Source organism: Hermetia illucens, chromosome 2 (assembly GCF_905115235.1).
Source record: "Hermetia illucens chromosome 2, iHerIll2.2.curated.20191125, whole genome shotgun sequence".
Lineage (NCBI taxonomy): Eukaryota > Metazoa > Arthropoda > Insecta > Diptera > Stratiomyidae > Hermetia > Hermetia illucens.
This window is the reverse complement of record NC_051850.1, coordinates 141,041,665-141,066,871: the sequence shown is the minus strand read 5'-3', so window position 1 is coordinate 141,066,871 and position 25,207 is coordinate 141,041,665. Positions and strand designations below refer to the sequence as shown.

General features: G+C 40.8%; 1 protein-coding gene across 2 annotated transcripts in view; it reads left to right on the top strand.

Moving 5' to 3' along the window:
* Nucleotides 1-25,207, top strand: part of LOC119647827 (protein I'm not dead yet) — a 136,958-nt gene that overhangs the window by 91,740 nt on the left and 20,011 nt on the right. For both annotated transcript variants that reach the window (XM_038049066.1, XM_038049065.1), the window contains 4 exons: nucleotides 9,040-9,103; nucleotides 9,225-9,363; nucleotides 20,095-20,211; nucleotides 20,284-20,432. In XM_038049066.1, coding sequence (XP_037904994.1) covers nucleotides 9,060-9,103; nucleotides 9,225-9,363; nucleotides 20,095-20,211; nucleotides 20,284-20,432 — 449 coding nt within the window. In that variant the 5' untranslated portion in view covers nucleotides 9,040-9,059. The remainder of the gene's footprint in view (nucleotides 1-9,039; nucleotides 9,104-9,224; nucleotides 9,364-20,094; nucleotides 20,212-20,283; nucleotides 20,433-25,207) is intronic.

The window sequence follows — 25,207 nt, the reverse complement described above, 5'->3', positions numbered from 1 at the left end:
AGTGTTCCCCCAGATGCCTCGACACAAAACCTGCAGGCAGTGGCCGTAAATATCTCTAGCTTCCCTGGTGATAGTTCAGCCGAGAGCTTCTTTTTGGTGAGGTTTAAGTAATCCTTTGTGCGCATGGGTTCGTATCCCCCAATAAGTACGCTGGACTGCTCCGTCCCTGGTAGGCCCGCCCAGTATAGTTCCCTGAACCGTTCCTCTTCATTTCTTAGAGTCATAGCTATGAAACCGTTTTCGGATTTCACAGAAGGGTTCTGGCCCGTGTAAAAGCGTCCCTGTTCCCTCCTTGGCTAGTTCGTCCGCTGCCTCATTGCCTTCCAAGCCAGCATGGCCTGGAACCCAAAGTATCCAGACCTTGTTGGAAGAGCCGAATGTATTCAGTTTTTCAAGGCATTTCCATACCAGTTTAGGGTTCACCTGGTTGGAAATGCCTTGATCGCTGCTTGGCTATCGGCGAGGATAGCAATGTTCTGCCCCCTGTAGTTCCTTTGGAGATTAAAGGAGGCACATCTGTCTATGGCATATATTTCCGCCTGGCATATGCTAGTGTACCTGCCCACCGGCTCAAAGTACATTTTTCTTGGACCAATTACACCGCCACCCGCTCCCTGTTGTGAGAGATCCGTCAGTAATCGGTTGCTGGTTTGAGCCGTATGTCGCAGCCACGCTCTCCCAGTTTACCTTGTTATTCCAACGTGTTTCAAACTTCTTAGTTGAGTGAAACCTCGTTGTCATGTTTTCCCTTGATATGAGTAACTCGGAATACCGCCTAGAAAGAATATCAATCTTCCTTCGGTTTAGGCAGCTCCTCGCCTCACTAATACTCCCGGCCATCCTGAATATTGCCCTCCTTGCCTGCATCTGTATTTGCAGCTGGAGAGGGGTTGTGTGTGTGTGTGTGTGTGTATGGTGGGAGAGAAGCTACAGCTTCTGAGCACTCAGGCCGTGTTGGCCCATTGTACTCGCCTCCCCCGTCTAACGGAATATTCCGGATTCGTTAACGTATCGCAGGATTTCCGTTAGTGGATGTGATCCTACCCGTCGCAATTGGAGGACATCGGCACCAAAGATCTGATGCCTGATGCGTCCATAGGTGGGGCATTCAAATAGGAAATGCTCCGTGGATTCCGCTTCCTCATTACAGGAGGGACACGTATCATCTTCGGTAATTCCTATTCTGAACATATGCCCAGCTAGTGAATTATGGCCTGTCAGAATGCCCACAATACACCTGCAAGTCCTCCTGCTTTTCGACAGGATAAACTTTGCGGTACGTATGTTGGGTTCTGGCAGGAAAAGTTTGGTGTGCCGAGCAGCATTTAAGCTCTGCCACCTGTTATTATGGGAAACTTGTTCCCAGTTTTTGAAATGCTACTGATACCCCAATTGCTGGCTCCGGTCCCGGCATAGGGGAGATTGACCCCTCTTTCGCTAAAGCGTCCGAGAGAGGTTAATCCTAGAAGGACCTCCAAGGACGCCGTTGGGCATGTCCCCATTGCTCCCTCTATAGTAAACTTGCACTTATGAGTGGGCACTATCGAGGGAATTTTCATTACATCCTTCGACAAAAGCTAGAGGTGTGTATTTTTTCCAGGTATTCAATAGGAGTGGATTGATGATTTTTGACAATTTTTTGTCTAAGACCTCCCTTGCGAGAGCCTATCATGCAACGCACTTCAAAGTCAGTATCTTTTTTCTGTTCTACGTCATCAACGCTTTAACTTCAGATGAAAAACAGGGGAACGCAAGAATTCGTTCATTCAAGTGAATTATTTATCTTCAGTTTTTATCATGAATCATTTAATTGATAACTACATGTTCAACTCACCTATATTTTCACGATAATTTACCTTAATTACTGAAAACTCAATTATTACATATGTGTAATATTATTCTCACGATTAATCCAACTCGTTTACAATTAAACGGCTTCCATCTATGTGATTAATTTACCAGCTAATAGGTACATCCGATTACTACATCGTACATACTGCGATACAACAGAGATTAACATCCATTTGAAATTATATAAAAGCGTGAACGTTGGCCTAAGATTTGATCATAGTTCTCACAAATTTATGGCTTAAGGAACTGCTCAACAGTAAGAAAGAATTATTATTTATTACTTTTGTTTTATTGTTGATTAACATTCAAAATTGCTTACTTAGACACTGTATTCTAACCCACTTAGTGCATGTTTTAAATTTCTTGCAAGTACCAATAAAGATATGATTATATTATGATTGAATGAATGGAATTGGTGGCAAACATGTTTCAGGCCATTATAAAAGGACATTCTGCTGGTTAAACTACGGAATTGTGGGGAACCGCAGTTGCAACCACTCTAGTCCCCGAATTACGTCCATTGTAATATAGCCTTAGACATTTTCTTAGTCGATTTAATGACTGCAACCGTCCCAGGTTTTGTAAATCTAGGAATACTTTTGTATGCAGGGAGTTATCTGGTTTCCTTTATCACAAAGCCTACAGAACTGAGATTGCTACCCCATATGATAACTTGGGCAGCTTTGTCGTTGCCCACCTCCACCTGGAATATGGTCATTAATTTACCGAAGATTAGGCCAGGTTCGCAATTATTTTTTTTTTTTCAAAAGCATCATCGAGCCTGGTCTTTCTTTCCGGCCAACCCGTCGGTGAAGATTATTATGTCCCAAGGATATCTGACAACCGCCAATTCTTCTTTTTTAGTGATTATGATAATTCTGAACCTCTCTTCAGTTAACAAATCGATCATCTGGATGGGAATCCGAGATTGTTACGCGGACACTCAGTGCTGGTTTATACATTCCTTACTCTGTTTTCCACGTATTTCGATAAAGCCGCTAGTTCCATTACAAAATCAATCCACAAGAGTATAATATCCTTTGATGCCCGCTGCTGCGTTGCGCTATATTAGCCATTGCCACCATGATATCGATGACTTCTTGCCTGGCTCCATTGACGAACGTGGATTCATTTGCCAAGATCAGTCGGCTGCATGAAAACATCCAGAAGGTAGTCTTCTGGACACGCAGTTATTATATAACCTCAAACATATTTTGTTACGCATCAAAGATGCTAAGAAAACACTTGTTAAAAAGAGCAAGACAGCCTAAGCCCCAACTGTTATGATCCGAACAGTCATTAATGCTTCAATTTACCTTTACCAGTTGTTCCATTTTACCCTTTGCTGAGATAGATTCCTTCTTAGTCTTAATACAAACTAAGGGTTGCTTTTTGCTCGGAGGTTAATCCGAAAGCATATTTTTGGCTGGATACTTACCCGGGTGTAAGACTTTGACTTCCACAGGTGCAGCTTGGACTGTTAAAGGCTGCATTTGAAATGGATTTGCTCCCAATTGACAATTTAGAAAAGCCTGAGCCTAAGATAATTAGATCTCCGCAGGACCTTTTCGCACAATAAAGCTAGTTTAAACTAAGAGGCGTCTGATAGCCAGAGTTTATCTTTCGTGACCACAATTTAGCCCCTATGACCACTCGCCCTCAACACGATAGTCACATCTTCGCTTGGGGTTTGATTATCGCTTAGCTCCAGGTTGCCCTCTGGCTCTCCAGAGGAGGGCTCTTATTGAGCTCGTTAACTCTCAAAATATTACTTCATACCGCTACTTCACTCTCCTCCTCCTCCTCTTATTTTATTAATCGTACTTCTAGAGTTCAAAATTGAATTTCTAGTTTTCAATCTTCCCCAAAAAGAGGGATGGGGTAATCGATATTTTGCCTGAAGTAGCAAATTCTCCTAATCTAAAAATGGCTTTAATTCACGGGTTCTAGAGTAACAGGGCAGAGAGACCATCGGAAGGGTGAGCAGTTTCTCACAGGCTTTTGTCCATTTGGATATATTACTGGCTGATGAATATATTGTAGACACCTACACAAAAGCAGGGTCCGGTTCAGTTGTCGATCTCACTTTTATCAAAAGGGGAAGGTCTTGTCACGTTAACAAGGGCTTCACATACAACGATAACCAGATAATCATTTTGTAATTAGGAGCCACAGAACAGGCCCGTATATCCAACCAAAATCGAAAAGAATATTGGTCTGCAAAAGCATTTGATGAAGTAACATATATGTAAGTGTGGTTAGACCAACCTAATAAGGCATGCTCTTTTATGGAGACAGCTTTCCATATAACGCAATTTATCGTGAAAACATGTGACTCGTCCATGCCAAGGAGACAACATTCGCCAGTAGAAGACCCACCTACAAAAAGAAACTTAAACGAAGCTACTAAAGCTATGTAAACCCAGGACGGAATTATCATACAATGATTTAGGTTCGTTCGTCTCCATACCGAATAAGCCATTGAAGCTCACCGTGAAGTATATACCGGACACCTTAGGTAAGTTGTTCGAGGGGACATTTTCCGCATCATGGAGGCGGCAGAAATTGATGCTTCGGTTTCGTCCAGGGCCAAGGCAACTCATCAGACGTTGCCTTACCTCTGCTGTGGAAGCAGTGTGACCGAAAGCGACAGGTGGCAATCGCTCCTCCTTTAAACTCATATTTCTGTTAAACCCTGTAGTGGAAAACTTGGCGACTGTGATATAAAATGCTATAGGAGATCATAATGGAGAGGAAATGATATCCGCACCGGATCTTGTTTGTAAGAGACATAAGCATAGGCAGTCGAGTTTGGTCGAGAGACTCGGAAAGCAATACGGATAGTCTCCAGATCGGGATCAACAGTAGAAAAGAAAAACGTAGAAACCAGCAAACTAGAATAGCGTTTCTTTCACTGAGAGAAAGCATAAATGAGCTCTATGAATCCATTAAGGAAAGGTGAAATATCCATTAAAACGTGACGATTGCGTACCGGGCATTAAGTTGTCGTATATTAGAGTACTAAAGGAGAAAACGTCAGGTAGTAAGATCACGCCAGAAAAGGAGTTGACATCTTCTCAACATAAGGCAAGTGGTATCCCGGGGAAACGGAGTAGGGACGGTGTTAGTGAAACTCTGGTGGGCACTATGCGGCCAAGAACAAAGTAGCTTCTTCATCAAGGGAAACTGACCAGGCGAAAATTCCGGGAATAGTTGGCAGTTCCTATATTACTGCCTCAGCGTTAGCAAAAGTGAAAGAATCAGCAACTCATAAACTCGAACAATGGATAAATACGGACAGCAAAAACAGCAAAAAGGACAAAAGGAAAATCCATCTAGAAATTATCGTTCTTATTTTTATAATTGTCTATGACAGTCAACTTGACTATAGTTATAATAATAATAATAATCGTTAGCGCTACAATACATTTGGATCAGGGTGTTAGAGCACTTTATTCAAGACCGTACAGACTACAGGATTACAGTACCCTATAAGAGGCAATGTGGTTAGCATTGCGTTCGCCCGAGATTATTACCCTGATTTGACTCAGGTGCTCATTCACAGCTGAACCGACTGGTATCCGACGTGAAATCACGATACAAATTCCACTGCCACCAGTGAGATTTGAACCGCGACCTTCCGTACCACAGCCTTGCGCTCTAGCCACTCAGCAATCCGGACATTATAGCTAGAAAACCAAAAAAATGCTAATGTTTCCTAGAATGTCGAAAAATATTTTTTATTTCCCAGATACCGGTATTTCGAGGACTTTTCTTTGGTGTTCTAACTAACCTTTATTTAAAAAAAATTGTCCCAATAGATATCCCTTGGAAAGGAAAAGCGGATCCAAAATTGACAGACTTGGCCGGTAGTGCGAGCCGTATTAGGCAAATACAGAAAGAAGATCTGATGTTGGATCAAAATTCCTGGAGGAACGATACATTTACAAATGCGGCGTTATAGACATGCGGAAGGCAAGCCATACAAAAAACCGTAGCACTCCCGGGAGCCGATTTTGGAACGACAAAAATCAACGGCGTTCATATCTATAGCAATACAATATGATGCACGATTGTTAGGTTTTGGACAATTAATTAAGATTTTTTGAGAATTGTGGGGTTGATGCGGACTTAGGACCCCATAATTCTCAAAAAAATATTTTCAGCTCTGGCCAATCTCTGGTCAATAAGGCGGATTTGCGCTCAATATAATTCGTAGTCATGTCATGTTCTGCCAATTATAGAAAAAAGCACTCAACATCTTGGAGCCGCTTCGGTCACGCTGCTCCCAAAGCAGAGGTGAGGTAGCGTCTGACGATTTGCCTCTGCCCTGTTAAGAAACCGTAAAGCTGTCATCGCCTGACATTTTTGTAAAGTGTGGGTGCTAAGCCCTAAACGAGGGGTCCGTGGACCAAAAAAAGAGGGTGTAAATTGCTCCCCATTTGGTCCGATCCAGCATTAAGTTGATGCGGACTTAGGACTCCATAATTCTCAAAAAAATAAAAACCAAAAGCCTCAAATTATTGCGGCGATTTCAACGCATGGGTCTTGGATTGGGGAAGGTGAGTGACATACATTTGGGCTTTCGAAGAGGATGCATTCTCGGTGGTTATAGAAGGTGATTCATCTATGTCAGCAAGCATTGGGATAAGTAACTTTACAATGCCGCGACGACGTTTCCACCACAGTAGTAAACCATACTACCCGTGGAACCAGGAAATCTCGTTGATCATCAAGATCATCGCGTCTGCGAGCGAGGAGACTGTGCCAAATGACAAGAAGGAATCGAGAGAAGGAATACCAGCATATTTATAATAGCCTTAAGAAAGCCATACGGGAAATTAAGCGTATTTGCTACAGGCAGCTGTGCGTTGAGCCAATGAGAACCCGTGGAGCGTGGCCTATAAGGTTGCAATGAAGAAGACTTTTAGGCAAAAATCATCCCAAGTGGCGTGCCCGCGACTCTTCAAAATAATTACAATTTGTTCCCCCATTCCGAAGGAAATCTACCTCAGCCAACGGTTCAACAGGACGCCTTCGAGAGATCTGTAGGGATTGGGTGGAAGAGATTGGAAGAAGAGAGGTTGATTTTGGCACCGCATCCTCACAAATCATTTCTCATATCGCACTATTTGTACCAGAGGAGGCAACGTTGATTGATTTTGCAGACACCTGGCGGTGGTTGCATTTGCGAAGCACCCCGAGGATGTGGAAATTCGTGTAAAATCATCCAAACTGGACCTTTCGAGTGACAAGACTTACTATAAATGGGCGGCCCTTATTACCAATCGCACAAAAAATTTCCTTCTCTTCTTCTGCCTTTGTCCCGTTCAGAAATTGGGTCGACTCGTCTTGATCCTTTGCGCCACTTTGCTCTTGGTTTGTCAGCGTATCAAGCCACCGTTGTTTTGGTCGGTCTTTGGTGGCGCCAAAGACTAGCGAGGAGGATACCTAATATCGGGGGCTAAAATTTAGTAGCCAGCAACTTAACGCAATGCTGGTGAAATCCCCCGTTCTATATGTGGTTTCTGTCTTGACGAATTCAAGAAGAGTAAGTTCGGTATACCGGACAATCGCAGGCCGCGCTGCGCTTATAGACTAGTATTTGGTGTGTCATCGCGGGAATGCAGACTTCCAAAAAGTCATCAACCGAGGAGCCAGAGCCAGTTATGTTCCATTGTGGGAGTCATCGGAACCCATAACCTCGAGGAGGAAAGGCTGAGGTTGGAAGCAAATTGCGGCAAACACAATAATAACGGAGCCCGGGAAACACAAGGTACGCATGATTTAGTTGTGCTGGTATAGACCAGAGCCCTCCTCGTGAAGTAATACTTGATAGTGACCCTGTGGGGGTTCGAACGGAAAAAGGGGGGATGGTTTTAGTGAATGAGAACACCGCACACTTCTGCGACTCTAAGATTTTCACCTTCCTCCATAAAAATATACTTATAGGCTTCGATTATGCTCCTGAAGCAGGGACACGCAGATTGATTCCTAGATACTGGACAGAATTATTTGCCGAAGAAAGCAGGTACTGAATTCAGGAACTGTAGCAGCATCTTTGGGTCACAGCTCGCATAAATGGAAGTATTTTTGTAGCTATAATACTATTTAATATTTGATAATTTAAGGAAACTTAAATAATTTCCAATTTTTATCTAAAATTTATAATGCATATGTCTGCTCTTTGGTTACATTTCTGGAGAGCAAATACTTACGATTTGCCGAAGTTGAATTCTATTAATCTATCCAAAAAATTCTAGAAAAGCTTCAATTAGTTGATATTTGTATAAACTGGACACGATTGCATTCATGATCCAATAATTAGGTCTTAACATTGAGTAACATAAAAGACTGGTTGCAATGAAAAACATGATACCAGTATCAATCAGGGGGTCGTTCTCGTCCAACTTGAAATGCAACCTACCATATTAATATGAACTCGATCTGTAAAGTTGATTGGTCGGACTCTGTTTAACTGAAACAAAACTTGTTTAAAAAATATTCTCTTCCAATTTTTCCTTTGACGTAAGCCCCGTTTTGTCCAATTTAAATGGCGTGTAAAGTATTGAATTTCCAGTCTTGAACCTGATATTTATTCGTAACACAATGAAACGAAGCGCCATCGAGGGCCGATAAACTTGTCCTTTGACTTTGGCCCATGTAAATCGAACAATACCCTTACGTTTGCTGGAAATGTTTAAATAAATTCGACAATGACTGGTCAACTCGTTATCGGTTAGCTTCTTTTGTATTTAATTTACCGCGTTCGTGCAGTCAATTTAGGCTCATTTTGCATGCAGAGGTCATTGAAATTCCGGACTTAAGTTTAATTGGTTAATTCTAACGAATCCAGACTTGAATATGCAACAAGTGAATTCGTTGATACGTGCTCACGATAACATCATAGTGTTTGTTGCAAGGCTGGTTACAATATTGTTTTCTGAACTGTTGTGATGGTTTCCCTAGGCTTTGTTATGGGAAATCGTTTTATGTATTCTGTCCATCATAAGTGAATCATGGTCAAGGTTCCCCGAAAACAATAGCTTTGACCAATTCAACGCCCTTGAACTTCCTTCTCGTATAGCAAAGTATTTGACACACTGGCAGTTGTATATTTTCAATATCTATTTAATAAGTTTATTCACTTTGACGGTGCACTCCAGTAATTGCATATCTTTTTTGCAGGTTTAAAGTGATTCGGCAACATGGAGAAAGCAGAGGACAAGGCGACGAACGGACTTGATGTCCAGTAAGTAGAGTTTCTATTCTGTATTCTGTAATTCCACTAATCCAAATACTGGGATCATTTTTGACCCATAATCCAGAATATCCCTAACCTACTTACACTGTTCATTTCGTGCTTGTTGCAGGTATAATATAGATCAAAGGAAACTTTCCTTTTGTAAGCGGGTGGCGATGTTCATAAAAATCTATTGGAGGGCGATAGTTGTTGTCATAACACCATTCATATTTTTACCTGTAATGTTCGTAGATCCTACAAAAATAAAGGTAAGCATATTTTTTTATTTCATTATTCGGGTCGGTGAAATATTTTTGTTACCTTGTGATATCATACCCAGTGCACATTTTTAGTTCAACTATAGCGAAGCATACGCGTTTTGTGAATCTTTCAGCACCTTTTTACATGGCTACTTTTGCGTGTTCCCCTTGCTCACTTTCAAAGTTATAAATTATAACCTTCTATAATTAGATAGTGGAAAGAACCCTAAACCAGCAGCTATGGAAAATTCATCTATAATCTCTAAAGCGGGATGGATGGGTGGGCTTCTGTAAGATCGAGTTTTATGACCCCATATTCTTCTTTTTCTTCCCGTTCCTTTCGTCCCGTTCACAAGCGGGGTCGGCTCGTCGTGATCGGTTTCACCATTTGGCTCTATCAAATGCCCGGTCTGGGTGCAATCTCGAGGCTTTTAAATCCCCATCCAACATTTCAAGCCACCGTTGTTTCGGCCTGCCGTTTGGTCGTTTACCATCGACTTCGATGTTCAGACCATTCTTGGCAAGTGAATTCTCGTTAGCACGAAATGCGTGACTATACCATCGAAGGCATCTCTCTCGCAATTTTTCCATAATCGGTGCCACCCATATCGATCGCGGATATCCTCCTTTCGGATGTTATCCAAACGTGTCACGTCACTAGTCCAACGCAACATCTTCGCCTCCATTACCGCAAGACGCCGTTCACTGTCTTTTATATTCGGCCAACACTCAGAACCATAGAGAACAGCAGGACGGACAACATTGCGGTGAATTTTAGATTTGAGATGTTCGTTGATACGTCGATCACAAAGAACACCAGCTGTGGAACGCCACTTCATCCAGGTTGCGTTAATGCGTGAGTTTTATGACTCCATATATATCCTATTTAAGCTTAGGGTTTGAGGGATCTTTAGTCCGCCACAAGCTCTTTGTAGCTCTCCCTTTGGCTACCGAATATACCATATAAGGTCTTACCGATGGCTCTTTTTGGTGCGGTTCTCCACAATTTCCCGTTCGGGAAATGTCAATAGTTGACAGGTTTTAGTGGTACTCGTTTTTATGTGAAAGGTCGAAAAGTGAGAAAAACTCTCGTGTTAGAGGTATAGGCCAAATTCAGAATTTTCCATTTCCAATTCAGATTTTTCCATTTCAAATTCAGAATTTTTCCAATATTCTACCTATCAAGTTCTATACCAACTTTTTATCACCGGTTAAAGATAGAGCTTGGATTGATTGTAAAAAGTCTGGACTGACCACCAATTTTCTAATATCATTTGCTTTAATGAAATGTCTGAAAATATAATGTTCCAATGGCGTTTTTTAGAACGGGTTAGTGTTTCAAAGTAATAGAAGCGCCACAATTTGAACTTCTTAACACTTGGGAAGTCCTCTCGGTTGTCAGGTCATGAAAAAAAGGAGTTTAAGAGGATTATATTCTTTCCGGAATACGGAATACGAAATACGGCTCTGATTTTTTTCACAGCACCCCACCTTCATCCTATCCAGTAATAAAAAGCTGGTATAAAACTTATATATAGAATGTTGAACAAATTCTAAATTCGAAATGGAAAATTTTGAAATTGACTTGGAAAATTCTGAAGTTAGTTTGGAAAATTCTGAATTGGTTCGGAAAATATTCAATTAGACTTGCAAAACATATATCACCATGGCAAAATTGGAATTTTCAACCCTACCCAATTAAGGGTAGGTAAAAAATTTGGGCGGCTATCTCCCTTTGAAAAGTTATTAACGAGGCTGGGGTGTAAATATCGGTTGGGAAACAGTCACTGGTGACTTCGATCGACAACGGTCTTGAAATTGAATTAGCATAGAACGAAACCTTTTTGTTTGACCGATGGTACAGGAGGTTAAGGTTGTCCTCGATGCTGTGACGGATTGTCAGGATCGATAGTTAAGAAAGCCATTTTCAGTCTTTCCGTGGGAATGTCGGTTTCCTAACCTTAATAGTCAAATATGGACCAAAACTGAAATGATGTTGCAATTTGTTGAGAAAAACTCGCGGATCGCTGTCGTTATTGGCGTTCAGAAACCGGTAATCTCAAAAAGATACTAAATACCAAATCAGTGAAGCAAGCATCTACATCCTTTACGTTGGCCAGGGACAGGTGGTTTCCCCGCAACACATGATGACAGCTTTTAAGGCATGATTCCATCACTCAAGTAAAGTTATGGTGCGTTTACAGCCTAAGAGTTTAGCTAACTCGAACTGGGCACCCTCATCTCTAGTCACAAAGTTTGGTACTCGACATAGGGAAATCTGCATTCGGTGTTGGAGCCAAATCATCCAATAGGGGAACCTGTCCAATTCATTTAAACAGTATCGGTGAGGATGAGAAGTCGGAAGTGGTCCAACATTCACCAAATGAACATGCTCAAACCTCTCGCTTATAGAGGTTTACAGACATGTTGGGCCACAGGAATCATCTTTGCAACGCTCGGAATGTAACACAATTTCCTGGATGCAAATGAATATGAAATGTATAAAATACAACGAACCACCGAATTATCGACGTAGTGTTATCATAGAAAAGTATTTTTTCACCCTCAATGCCGACGGGTTTCAACATTACAGATGAGCGGGTACTGTTTGCTTTGTTCACATACCTCAGTATCCTTTTCTTGTTCGACTCCTAGCCCATCTGTATCAACGCTTCCTGAATAAGTGATGGCGTCTTAACAAAGATATTTGCGATGCTCTGTACGTGGACTATTTCCGTTAAAAACTGCGAAATTAACTTTAAATGTCTCTGTAGACGTGGACATGCCTTTTCTGAAAATGCGAATATACGAATATAATATATAATATATAATGTACACCTTCTAGAATGTGCCAGAAGTGGCAAATGCTGCAGTAAATTTCCAATAACTTTCGGTCGAAAGTGGAGTAACTCTGCTTAACAGTAGTTAACAGAGTGCAAGAAATACTGGACGTTTTCTGGAATGACCGTTTGGGGATTCGTCAAACGGTGACCAAATTTGTAATTTCGCGTAACCGTCGAGATGGAATTGGGGCTATTGGGGCCTGGATGTAGTGGGGTCAACTAATTATTTATTATCTCTGCCACAAGCGCGCTATGGCACAAGAAGTCTGTATCAATTAAGAAACGGTGCAAGATATCGTCGACTTTCGCTTGATAAGGCAACGACGACATTAATTTTCCCTTCGGTTTACCCAAATGCGCGAGTTGTTGCATTTTCGTGCAACTGCATCAAATTTGATGTGAAAATAGCACAATCGGCCATTTGAACTTGAACATATATTATAGGTACTGAAAGATCGACACAAGGACATAAAAGTCGACTTTTGCGTCTGTGGTTACGATTTCTTTCGAGATGGGGACACACGGATGGCTAATAATTCTTCCTTGACTGAGTGGAGAGGGTCTCCTGCTGAACCAATGGTCATAGGAACATTAGCTGGTAAACAAGTTTCCAAGACATTTCCATCGTCAAAGATGTTTTCTGATACTTTCGTACCGCCTTAAAATCCCGTTGCTGGGCTGGTAAGAGGCTCGAATATTTCTGTCTGCTCAGATACCGCGTATATTTGGATCATTTAATTTTTTAACGTGGTGATACCACTGTGTTCCGATTTGGGCCAAGATTTCCGGATTTAATTCACTCACAATGTTGTCAAATATCAGTTCGTGCTTAGTGATGAAAAAGGCTCAAACCTGTGCTTCCATTCTCCCAAACCAGAAACTGGAAGGAACATGCCAGTGGCAACGTTGGCTACTACAATAGAATTGTTAAAATCGTCGCCCTTTTCGTAATCAGTAAGTTTTGCCTCGTCTGAAATCGTGCTAAGAATATGGCTAACCTCGCCTTCATGCGTTCCTCAATTCATTTCCCCCAATTTTCACAAAGGAGGAGGTCACACTGATTGTTCTATAAGCTTTGACTTGGAGTAGATCTCGCCTTTGATTTATTAGGAAAGGTACTGTAACTTGTCTCCATGCTCTCGGTATATAGTTAAGTGGAACACTAGATCTACATATTTTTACTAATTGCTATTCCATGAATAAAATCCCCCCCTTTTTGAACAGGTGATTTGTAGGATTCAAATGAGTTTACCGCTTATTTGACCACACCCAATTATTCTTGTTTTCCCATTCTGCAGAACCGAGCCATCCATTTTACTTGTTACTTGAGAAACTGGGAAGCTTCTTTCTAGTAGAGTTTCTAGAATTTCTTTCCTCGTTTTTGTATATATTCCCTCGGGCTCATACAACGTCATAATGGGATTAAATTTCTTGAAGGCGCAATCCTTTTGACAATTGATGGACCTCGGTGCAAAACCAAGATGTTTGGAATTCCTTACTAAACCATCTCTAGATCGGATACCGGTTATTGCATTCTGGTAATATCTTTGTTTCGTCATAGAGTTTTCTTTACGCGTCCCTTTTGGCTTCACGATTCTCTTAGTTGTACTAAGTGAGTGCTCGGTTGCACTCCTTCCATTTATCCTTTGGCTTTGCGCTGTCACGAGTTAATAAGGTAGTGATTCCTTGACATAATTTGATTTGCTGGCGCTTCCTTATCATCCCAAAACTATTTTCACAAGAGCTGACGGTCTCTTTGCGAAAACCATTCACAACCATTTGTTTGCCACATTTAATTTAAGAACTTTGTTCAAAATGTTTTTCTTTCATGTTGTGTAGGTTTTTGAGTATTGTTTTCTGGATGATCATTTTTACCAATTTCATGCAAATGTATTTTTTACCCCAGATCCGTTTAGAACCAATGATGCTCCATTCTTTGCTGTTGCACTTCTAGTCTAGAGTTTTACACTTGGCCAGTAGGTTTCCTGGACGTGGAATACGTGGAATACCACCACACCATGGTGTGCAAAGCAATATCGTCGGTTGTAACCAAACTTTAACGCATTAGTTCGCATCGGTCTAGGGAGCCAAGTCTGTGTTGTCCTGCTTGAAAATTGGTTTTGTCTCCCTGTACTTTTGATCAACATTGTCATTTTCAGAGGAACGGGTGCTTCTCTGAAGATTTTCCCAAGCGCGTTGGTCCGCTGGCTTACCGCTTGGTTTTCCATCGAGAGTTTCAAACTATGACTTATTCCCAGTGATCCTTTGATCGCTGCCTTTTGGATATATTTAGAGCTCCATTGTGTCCAATATTAAGCTTACGCACAGAGTAATCTGGGCCGACTTATACTTTGAGTTGAGGTTTGGTTATTGTTAAACATCAAGTTTCCCCTCAAGGTGGAAATATACTACTAAGCTCCTTGAAACCCCAAGGTAGGTAGGCAATATCTTCAAAGTTACTCAAAAAAACAAACAAATTATTTCCTATGTCTGGTATGTATCGTTGCAGTTAGAGAATAACTTCTTGGAAAATTGTATTCGTCGTTAATTCCGAAAGTACAGCAATCTATTATGACGATTTCTCCATGAATTGCATTTATCTTTTGGGAATTTACTGAATGCAGTATGGAGTAAAACTTGCCAGATTAGCGCTGGCTAAGAACAGTATGACGCTCACCGCTCTAGCTGCAAGAATACATAGTGTACTGCGGGATCCCGACATTTGGCATCACTGAAATGATCTTCATTCGAAATTGAAACGGACTAAAATACTCTGATTACATACCCCAGGCAAGACAGATTTTTTGTTTTTATTTACTTGCCATTAACATTATTTGCACTATCGACACCCGCTGGACCCTGTGTGAATCTGAACCTTGGTTTTCGTAATTCTTGGGCTGTAATGGGTCTGGCGGAAATTCTTTTCACATTAAATGTCTGGGTATTTCCACAGCATCTCTAGACATTCGTTCTATATATTGCTGAGGTGCCACGCTTACTGAGAAAGTTTATCTGTTCCGTTGGCAACAATTCAACAAGTCGTTGATACGTCACTTTGCAATGCATTTGAATAGACGCAAATCTTGTCTGTTGCTGCATCCGATATCAATGAATCCGCCATCAGAAAGTAGTCGCTGACTCATACATTTTTTATCATGTAGGCGAATATTAGGTGTAACACTGTGGAACTGATGCCCTTTACCTTATTTTCTTTGGCCAGCATTGTGCCGGTTTCTAAGTTTCTATTATATTTAAAGTGACTTCTCCATCAAAAGAGCTTTTCATTTCTAGAGTAGCATATGCTATTCCTCCCGATTAAGTCCTGGAATACATCAAAACTGGGTTATCTTGTCCACGCAGTGTCTCTTGCAAGTGAAGCTAGCGAAGAATAGCAATGGCGACCTAATAATAACTACCTTCAAAATGACCTTTCGACTGACTTAGACACCATCATTCCACAAAACCAATCAGCAAAGAGAAATAGAGAAACCATAAAACTAATCTCAAATCTTTGATTTTAATTTATCTGTCTGATATTCAAACATCAAATTAACATGTACCGCTACGGTAACTTGGTGTTCTTACCTTACCTTGGCATCTCCTGGCCATGTTGTGATATCCTCTTTAAATGTTGTAAATCTTCAAGGGAAATACAGGGAATATTCTCAAATTGAAGTAACGCGCAAGGAGGGCCGAAAATTCACTCGATTTTTCAATAATGAACCAGAACCAGAAGAGCCTATTCGGTTTTTGATTTGTTTCAAGTTTAGCCTATGTTGACTGGGCCCTAGGATGGGTTACAACTTCTTTTCCTGTCTTTATGAAGCAAGTGCTTTAACATATTCTTCTCTCATAGGCGATCACCCTCCGGAAGTTTTCGGAAATACGGACCTTTTCACCTTCATGTCTCAAAAGGAGATATCACATCACCTGATAGTGATATTACACAAAGTCATGGTTCTTGCCAAAATCTATTACTTACTACTTACAAGTACATCCATTTTCTACCGTCTTCTTCGGCATTGCAAAGAATCCCCATAGTTAAAAGTTATCATATACAGGTTTTAACACTAACAGATTCGCTAGTAATAGTCGGCATCGGCACATGCTACATTTGTGAATTGCTACTTGGTAGCGTTGAACGCCTTCGCCGTTCTTCGGGCTAAGGAACTGCTCGTTTGTGTTTTCTTCAGCTTCCGAGAGGCTGACGTGGAGCGATGCTTGAATTTGTGCAGAAACTCCGCAAGTCAGAAATGATGTTGACTAAAGAAATTCTCAGATAGCATTGACTCGCTACGCAAAAGGTTCGATTCCTTCTGGAGTGATATAGTGTCCCAAGTAGTTGCAGGAGGAGATCCAAGACGCGCTTTCAAGCATTGATCGAAAGTTTGAAATCACGCAAACGTAGCTCTAGCCTAAATTTAAGGGGGGCTTCCGGCTAAATTTCCAAAATGTGGAAATATACTGGGATTTTTTCAGAGTTTTCGTTTGGATAGGTAGACCTGTTAAACTTTTTGAGGGTCATATTTGGAGATCAAATAATGAACCAGTTTCGAAAAGTACAAATTGAGCCCTTTTATTTGATACCCCACATGACCATATTATGCAAAAAAAATGTTCACCCCCCCCTTTCACATTCTCTTAAATTCAATACAAAATAGTGCCATCTGCTTTATGTAAAGGGAACACCAGACCACACGCTCTAACCAATTTTCGTGACAATCGGTCTAGTATCCTTTCAAGACTCTCATATTCTTACATTGGTATTGCATGTTGCGCCCGGCGTATTTGCATCGTGTCCGAACAAACAAACAAACTCTACTGAAAAAGGCCACTTGCTGCCGTATTCGGAGAAGTAAAATAAAATCATTGACGAAAAGGAAAGTAAAATCTGTTTGTTTGTTCGGACATTCTTACATTGTTTAGTTATTCTTCGTCTACCGGCTGTAATTTTTGTGCTTCCTTATTTTGACTGGGGACGATATTCTACCAATAACATAATTCTATTATACATTCATGCATGCCTAGTAAATATTCAAAATCAGAATAACATCACATAAAAGCTGTTTGTTCAGTTATTTCCGTAAACTGCACCACAAGTCAAGCTAAATAGCTTGAAAATGGTCACTATATCGAATCGCTGTCGTTACTTCTGGAAACGCCTACTTGTTTTTCGGCACATTTGTTACCTTTAACTTCCTTCAGCTGGTGAATTCAAGGAGATCATTCTCAATGCCGACAAGAGGAGTCGGTCTAAATACAAATCCACTTTCATCTTCAAAAGCTGGTACATCTACTGTCAGTAGTGATGCGATTGGTAGTGTCTACAGTCTACGCCGCTACACTTGGAAAAGAGTTTGCTCACGGGCTTGGTGAACTTGATTAACATGTCTAATGTCTCTCTCTCTTTGTCTCTCTCTTTCACGCTTGAAAATTTATTGCATACTTCTGTATCGCACCTTCGTAAGTTGTTTTTTAACTCACTAAAGTTTTTCATGGCTGAATAATACACTGAGACCACAACTATCTCCAAGAAGTCACTTCTCCTCCAGCCACAATCCCAGCACAGCTCTCTCTTCCAAATGCAAAATCGATCTTCTTGTGTCCAGCCATAGCTGTCTACTCAATCAGCTGGTCTCGATCCCACTAGGTCCTGAGTCCGCCGAATCTGGCCTTAAACTTCTGAATTCAAAGGTGGAACAGCAACAACTACAAAAACACTTACCAAGCCTCGTTCAGAAACAAACGGCCGCATGCGCCCAATAACCCGACGATCCCTCCGCTATGTTGGGACATTGTGTTGCTAAAACAACAATAACGTTCCAAGCATAGGTACAAGCAAGTAAGGTGAACATATATTCTCCCCGTTCAATATTCGCTTGAAAATTGTTAATAAATTTGGAAATTATTAATAAATAAAATTAGCACTTGTTCAAATGTAAATAGATTCTCGAGTTATAGAGAATTATGGGGAATTAGGAAATTGAAAGGAGTGAATTGGGAAAGCTAAGGTGTGTTACAACGGGAGAAAATGAAGGAACGTTGCATGTCATTAAATGCATTATCTCGTCAGATTATCTCTGATGAAGGAAAAGGAATGTTGCATATGTTACAAACCCGCGGACACTGCATAAGGCTAAAACGTTTACGGTGATGGAGCTATGAATCCTACAAGTGGAAGCAAGCGGTATCGCGAATTTAAAAACGTCTGTACTTTACGTGCATGATGATTAGAGGAGCGGAATATCTTTAATTGTGACTGATGAATCAATCACAGATTGATGTCAGATGAACTTTTTGCGATGTTTCTGCAGATCCAGATCTTTGTTGTACGAAACAACTCCAGAAACCTTCAAATATGGGAAACTGTCTGCAAGGTAGTTCCTATAACAACTAATAGAACCACACAAGTTGCATGGAGTTCAGATCTCCATAGAGTTTTTGGAGCGCTCCAAACTCGAAGGAGATGATTCTCTCCATTCCGTTGTTATGCGTCCCCACGTACTCGAGGAGGGCGATCAGCCCCAAGTCTGCAAGGGACTCATCTAAAGTGGCTCCTGCCATGAAGCTTCACCGGAGGTTATCTGATACAATGGGAACAGGGATGGCCCTCTGAGAGCATATGTTCCAGGGGAATTCCTGAAGGATGCGCTCTTGGCATGGTTATTTGCGGTGGTGGAAGTGTCATGGTGGTTGTGGTTGTACCCATATCGCGGACAGAGCTCCTTGTGAACTCAAGTGGGGAGTTGCACTGTACAACTCGGGCGCCGTACTCCTTAGTTGCGGTAAAGGCCTCGGATAGGCCTTGCATCCATTAGTATGAATGCTGAGTCTGCACTCAATATAAACCAGTACCGTTGTGCCAGTCATGGTGGGGTTCTGATTGTGGTCTCGAAATCAATCCGTATCCGAGGGGAACCGTGGGATTATGCCTACACGGCAAGTACTCACGTTATACCCCCAGGGCCTTCATTCCGTTGTTATGGAGGGTTGACTTACTCACTACAAGCCGGAAATCTTTTCACCCTCATTCAACAAATTCAAAAAAACACAATTTCACCCAAAAAAACCATGGTGCTCCTGTTTTGGGACCATAAGGGTATAATTTTGATTAAAAATCTAGACCGTCAACGCAAAAAGATACTGTGAGGCTCTAAGAAAATTGAAAAGGGTGATTCAAAATGAAAGGAGAAGATGCTGGCAAAGAAAATTTGCCTGCTGTACGAAACTACTTGGCCTCACACAACCAACATCACGTAGCAACTCCCGAACTCGTTTGGATGGGGCGTCTGGAACCACCGCTCGCGTTTTTCTGCGCTGGTGCTATGCGCAGGTTACTACTATCTGTTCACTGCCCTGAAAATGCACACAGGTACGAAAAAGTTTTCAAGGAGTGAGGACGTGAACGACTTTTTCTAGGCAGATATCAAAATATTAACCTGCCTTACCGACTGCATCGACAGAGATGGCGACTATGTTGAAGAATAACCTACATTGATTAGAAATGTAAACATGTATTTTTTTAAACAAAAATTAAGTAAACCTACATTCTGAACGTGCGTCGCAAGACAATTACGATAGGGGGATAAGGGATTCAAATTTTCAATACAGCGTTCCATGAAATAGACAGGCTTATAGGCCACCATATTTGGCTCTCTTAGAATTCCTATTATAAACCAATAATATTCCCTTTAATAATAGAACAAAATTGCTCCTGAAATGATTCTAAATAATTGAGAAAAGCCCTCATGGTCGCGCCTTATGCCGATCTCCAATGTGAAAATGCCCTTATGTTATTTATCCATCCCAACCGCTGTACTTTGGAACTGATCAATCATTCCAAAGCAAATGATTCGCATTCAATCAAAACTAATCATATTTTATTGAATCATTACAGGCTTACAAATGTATGTATGTAGTATTAATTATGTCAATTTATTGGGTCACTGAAGCGCTGCCGCTGCCTGTTACTTCGATGATTCCTATGGTACTGTTCCCTTGTATGGGAATTCTGGTGAGTAAGAGTAGCTGATGCAAAAGTATCTAGAATCTTCGTTAATATTCGCATTTCCCTAACCAATTACAGGACACAGAGCGAACGTGTATGGTGTACTTCAAAGAAACTATGCTTATGTTCATTGGCGGTCTTATTCTTGCCCTGGCTGTAGAGTATTGTAATCTCCACAAACGAATAGCACTTAAAGTTATTTCTATTATTGGATGCAGTCAAAGGAGGTAATTCATCTTAATAAAATACTTAATAATAGTTTCAGATGCATTTATTGAAATATCCTTGTTTACAACAAATATGTCATTGGTTTTTACGTTTACACTCAGATCCATTAGTTCAAGTGCTAACAGATTAGAACGCGACAACTCGATTTCATTGAGGGAGAAAGGCAATGATCGATGATCAACATTTTTAAATGTAAACTGAAGACGACCCAGTTGTTATCAATTCGAATATGGTAGAAATGTTATAATTGCTATAATTGCGATGTGTGACAACTTTTCTGCTGACATAATCATTTTAATACCAGGGACTTTGGATTTATTAATAATTCTCGATTTGATTTGTGTCTTAACTTTGAGCTATTCTAGATAGGGGGAATCTATATATTATAGATATAATCTGGAACCATGAAGCAACAAAAACCAATAATCTGGGCTTGGATTCGCATGAAAGCGAAATGACAGCCTGCATTTTCTATATTTCGTTACAAAGATATTTCCAAAAGTGCATTATTTCAGCTACATATTATCAAATGTAATAGCGATGCATAATATTAGAAGGGCCTTTGTATTCCAATATATACCAATCAGATACGCAATTTGTGACTTATCAAATACCATCGCATACATAACTTTAGCGAAATGTTACCATCTATCAAGTTTGATGCTCGATAATACAAGCCAGTATTCCATAAATTGTTCTTTTATCAACGTTTTCCCATCACAGACCTACTCATAACGAGCCTCTTTGAATTTAAATTAATGAAAGATTGACTCGTACAGTTACGAAGTCGAGACTACTGAAGGCGTACTCTGCTAAGAAGCAGGCGAATGCTTCCCCCAGTAGTATCACTACGCAACAATATACTTAATGAAATGAAAGACCTTGGAGCGATCCGTATTTATTTAAAGAAGCATTCATTCTGGGAGATATCTTAGATAAGTATTTGCTGGATAGAAACGGAATACACAAAGCATCCATATATTTACATGCACTTTGTATTCTATACCCATGCAAGCCTCTCAAACAAATTGACTTAAGAGAATTTATTCGTGACTGAATGAATTGTGCTGAACGTATTCGATAGTGCACCGCATGATTCTATATGTAAAGATACTGAAATTGGACTGAAAGCTGAATGGGACAATTAGCTGAAAAAAATTTGCTCAAATGGTTTAATTTAAATTTTAATAATACTCTCAATAATGTAAGTATGTGATATTCTTCGCGCTTGCCTCTGATTCTTATTCCTTCATGAAACATCGTCTCACCTCTGCCCTAGACCCAACATGACTGCAAATGCCTAATGTGATAAAGATTGAGTTGCCAACAACATCACCGAAAGAGATGTGTAAAGCACCTCAAAGGGCTATGATTTTCCCCAATTTTATATACGGTAAATAAAATGATATTTGAAAAAGAAACGGATACTATTATTCGGGGTGTTCGGACGGTGTACAGGAAGAAGCAACGTCTGCTTAGGGGGTTGAAGATTGTAAGGCGACGCGTCAAGGTACCCAGTGGGCCAAATTTTTTGTTGCATTAAACGTGCATGTCGTGGTACATTTAGTCACTGTCTGTGTTTACGATGGTTCCAGCAAATCGTTGAGGATTTAAGCTCGTCTACTTCCAAAGTTGTGTCTCGGAAAACATCTACGACCACGAGGCGTACGTACACCTCATACCTTTTCAGCCGTGGCGGCCAACACCTCCAGCGACCTCGAGTTCGTGCAGGCCAAGATGACGCGGGTGCTCTCCGGATGTCGTTGCAGCCAGAGAGACCCCAGCAGTTCTGAGCCAACCTTATCCCCACCCAACTGCCTCATTTCACGAAGCAACTGGCTGGGGGTACGGTCGCCTAACATCAGCTCATTCAGCAAGTGATTAAGCTTTACGTCGCCAAAAGGGAATCACCCTAACCGCGACTGCCGGCAGCGGTGGTATCGCGCCTTCCGCGGATTTCTCTTCACGCGATATATTCCTAATGATCCAGGGAGAGCGGAGAAAATAGGAGAAGGGACGACACACCAGAGCGAAGAACGGCTGTGGCCCAACTAAATTTGCATCTGTCGACGCAACGATTTCCGCAGTCACGCGGAAAACGTGCAGAGACCGAAGGGAGTAAATGATAAAAAAACTGAAAAACCCCGCCGACCGTAGCAAAATTTCAATTTAAACTCGAATCAGTAAAAAATTAAATGAAAATTTAATGCAAAAATGAAATAAAATAATTGAATAATGAAATTAGATAAACCATGTTGCCTGGCTTTCTGGCGTTGTTCCAGCTGAATGTCGACTGAACCCCTTGTTTGCTATTATACTGCACTAAGAAACCTGTGGAGCTCGCACAGTAGGATTTTATCACGATAACAGTACCCCTTTAAAACACTAATTTTTAGAACCGATATAATCTTTTAAAATGAGGGGTGGGGTGACTATCGTCGTTCCTCAACGAGATTTAGAGAGTGAACCTTCCTTTGTCCTCATCAAAATGACATACAAACGAACATTTTAAGGCGCCTTCACTTTTTAAGAAGGTTAGTATCACGAATTTTCAAGCTAGTCAAAGAGGTGGGGTGTCCTTTTCCCCTCCATAATCTCCTCAAAAATGAATTCAATTTTTGCTTTTCGGTTTTATGTAAAACTATAAAAAAGTTCTAATTAACACGGGTCATAATATTGGCATTGTCTGCAATAGAGGAAAATAAGGGCTGAAAAACTGTAAACTTAAAGTGACACAAAACTCTTTCTTAGAAATTACCGAGCCAAATCGAGAAAATATGAAATTTAGACCTCAAAATACATCTCATTCGGGCAGCTACTCAAAAAAATCCACTTTCTGTTGAGTCATCATGTGCAAGCTTTCTGATAGCTGACTTTCATATGCCTCTGCAAAATAGTTGTAGCAAGTAACATTTAAATGCATCGAGTAAATGCTTGCTACCCTGTTCAAATTTCACAATGCGCATTTTTCGCATTTTTAAGCTTCAGGCCGAATTTTCATCGTCCCCTTAGTGGCCACTAACATATTAGACTTAGAATGAGAGCTCATTCTGAATCTAAGTGGCACAAAGATATAATGATTCGAAACAATTCAAGAATCTGACAAGGCATCTCAAAAATCCCCTCTAAATCTAAGCAGTGGGAGCTGGCAACAGGTGGTGGCCAAATAAGAATATAGAGCGCAGAAGACTTAAAATAAAATCCACACCCGCTTCAGCTCAACTGCATACGGGCGGAGGAACTTTTACAAACTTTTACCTCCGGCTTACCAATCCTTCCCTGCCAGACCACTATTAAAATATTACTGAGTGCCATGGACTTGCCATTTGGCCTCCATAATTTGGATTATTTGATTTTTTCTCTCTTGCTCTGCATCCCAAATTTTTACAATTGCGGAGATATGTAACTACAAGCCGGTTTCGGTCTTCAGCTCCTTCCGAACTATGGTCTTAAGGTATATGCTCATCTTGAGCGCATTGTTCAAACGCGAATCTGGAGTAATGGAGCTGTACGTGTTCTGGATTCGCTATCATTTCGCCGATTCTAGGCCAATTCAGGGAATCGTGCAATTTAAAGTGGAACAAGGACTATTCTTAACACCGAAGGCCTGTAAGGGGCTGCAAAGGTTGTGGTTTGTTCTCCTGTGTGCGTCTACTTGTTGCCAATTTGCAGAGTCAACTGCATTTCTCATGTCCAGAAGTGGTTGTGCCTCTAACTAAGTTCGCATAGATTGAAAGTCCAAGCCATCAGGTAAATAAAGCAATCTGCAGTTTTCATATTGAAGGATATATATAGTTATTATTTTTTGAGAAGGCGCGAGCTGAGCACCTGCAGTGCTTTTCGATGCTGCGGACCATTCCTCAAGGGTTTGTATATGAAATTTGACTATTACACCCTATTGTGGTGACACCGTATGTTTTCATAAATCGCAAACCAAATCGTATCCTCCTCAAAAGTATTTTTACTCTTTTTGTACCCCGAACCCCTCTTTAATCTGGACACAGATGACTTGTTTTTAAGGTTTCTTGTCAAGCAAAACCTTATTTGATTCGATACGATGTCTATATATCTGTCTGCCACACCCGATTTATTAGGAAACAGCTGGACTGATTGTCACGAAAATTGGTGAGAATCCCTTTACATATAGCAAGTGGTGCCATTTTGTATTAACTCTAAGGGGATAGGGCGTGCGAAAGTGGGGGGGGGGGGGGGGGGGGAATCAGAGTAATCTAGGCCTCAAAATACATCCTGTTCCGATATCTCCACAAATAAGGTGAATAATAGTTTATTAGCATATTTTAGAAATTTCCCCGAAAACTCACCTTAAGTTCATGCTAGAAGTACAGTGCGATAAGGGATAATATAGAGTATAACCTTAGAAAGTTTGAAGGAAATCGAACCATTGTTAACAAAGTGGTAGAAGGTAAAACTTTTGCATTTCATGTTAATTTCTTGCATTCTAAAACGTGTATGAAGTCAACATAACATTCGTCAATACCACAACAAAGTGAGTTTATATGAATGGGAGTCGCATGAAACCTTTACATATATCAGAAGCACCAGCGTCCGGTATTTTATCTTATTTACTGCCAATGGGTCCTCCATGCTAATTTGGCCCTTACATATATTAGGTCTTCCATTTCTTTCCGTTTCTGATATTCGGACGGCACTCTCTTCCTTCTGTACAGCATACAATTTGAGTCAGCTATACAATCACTGCTGATATGACTCTAGTTTTGCATTTTCTGGTTAGCTTAGACCTATCAAGCGTAAA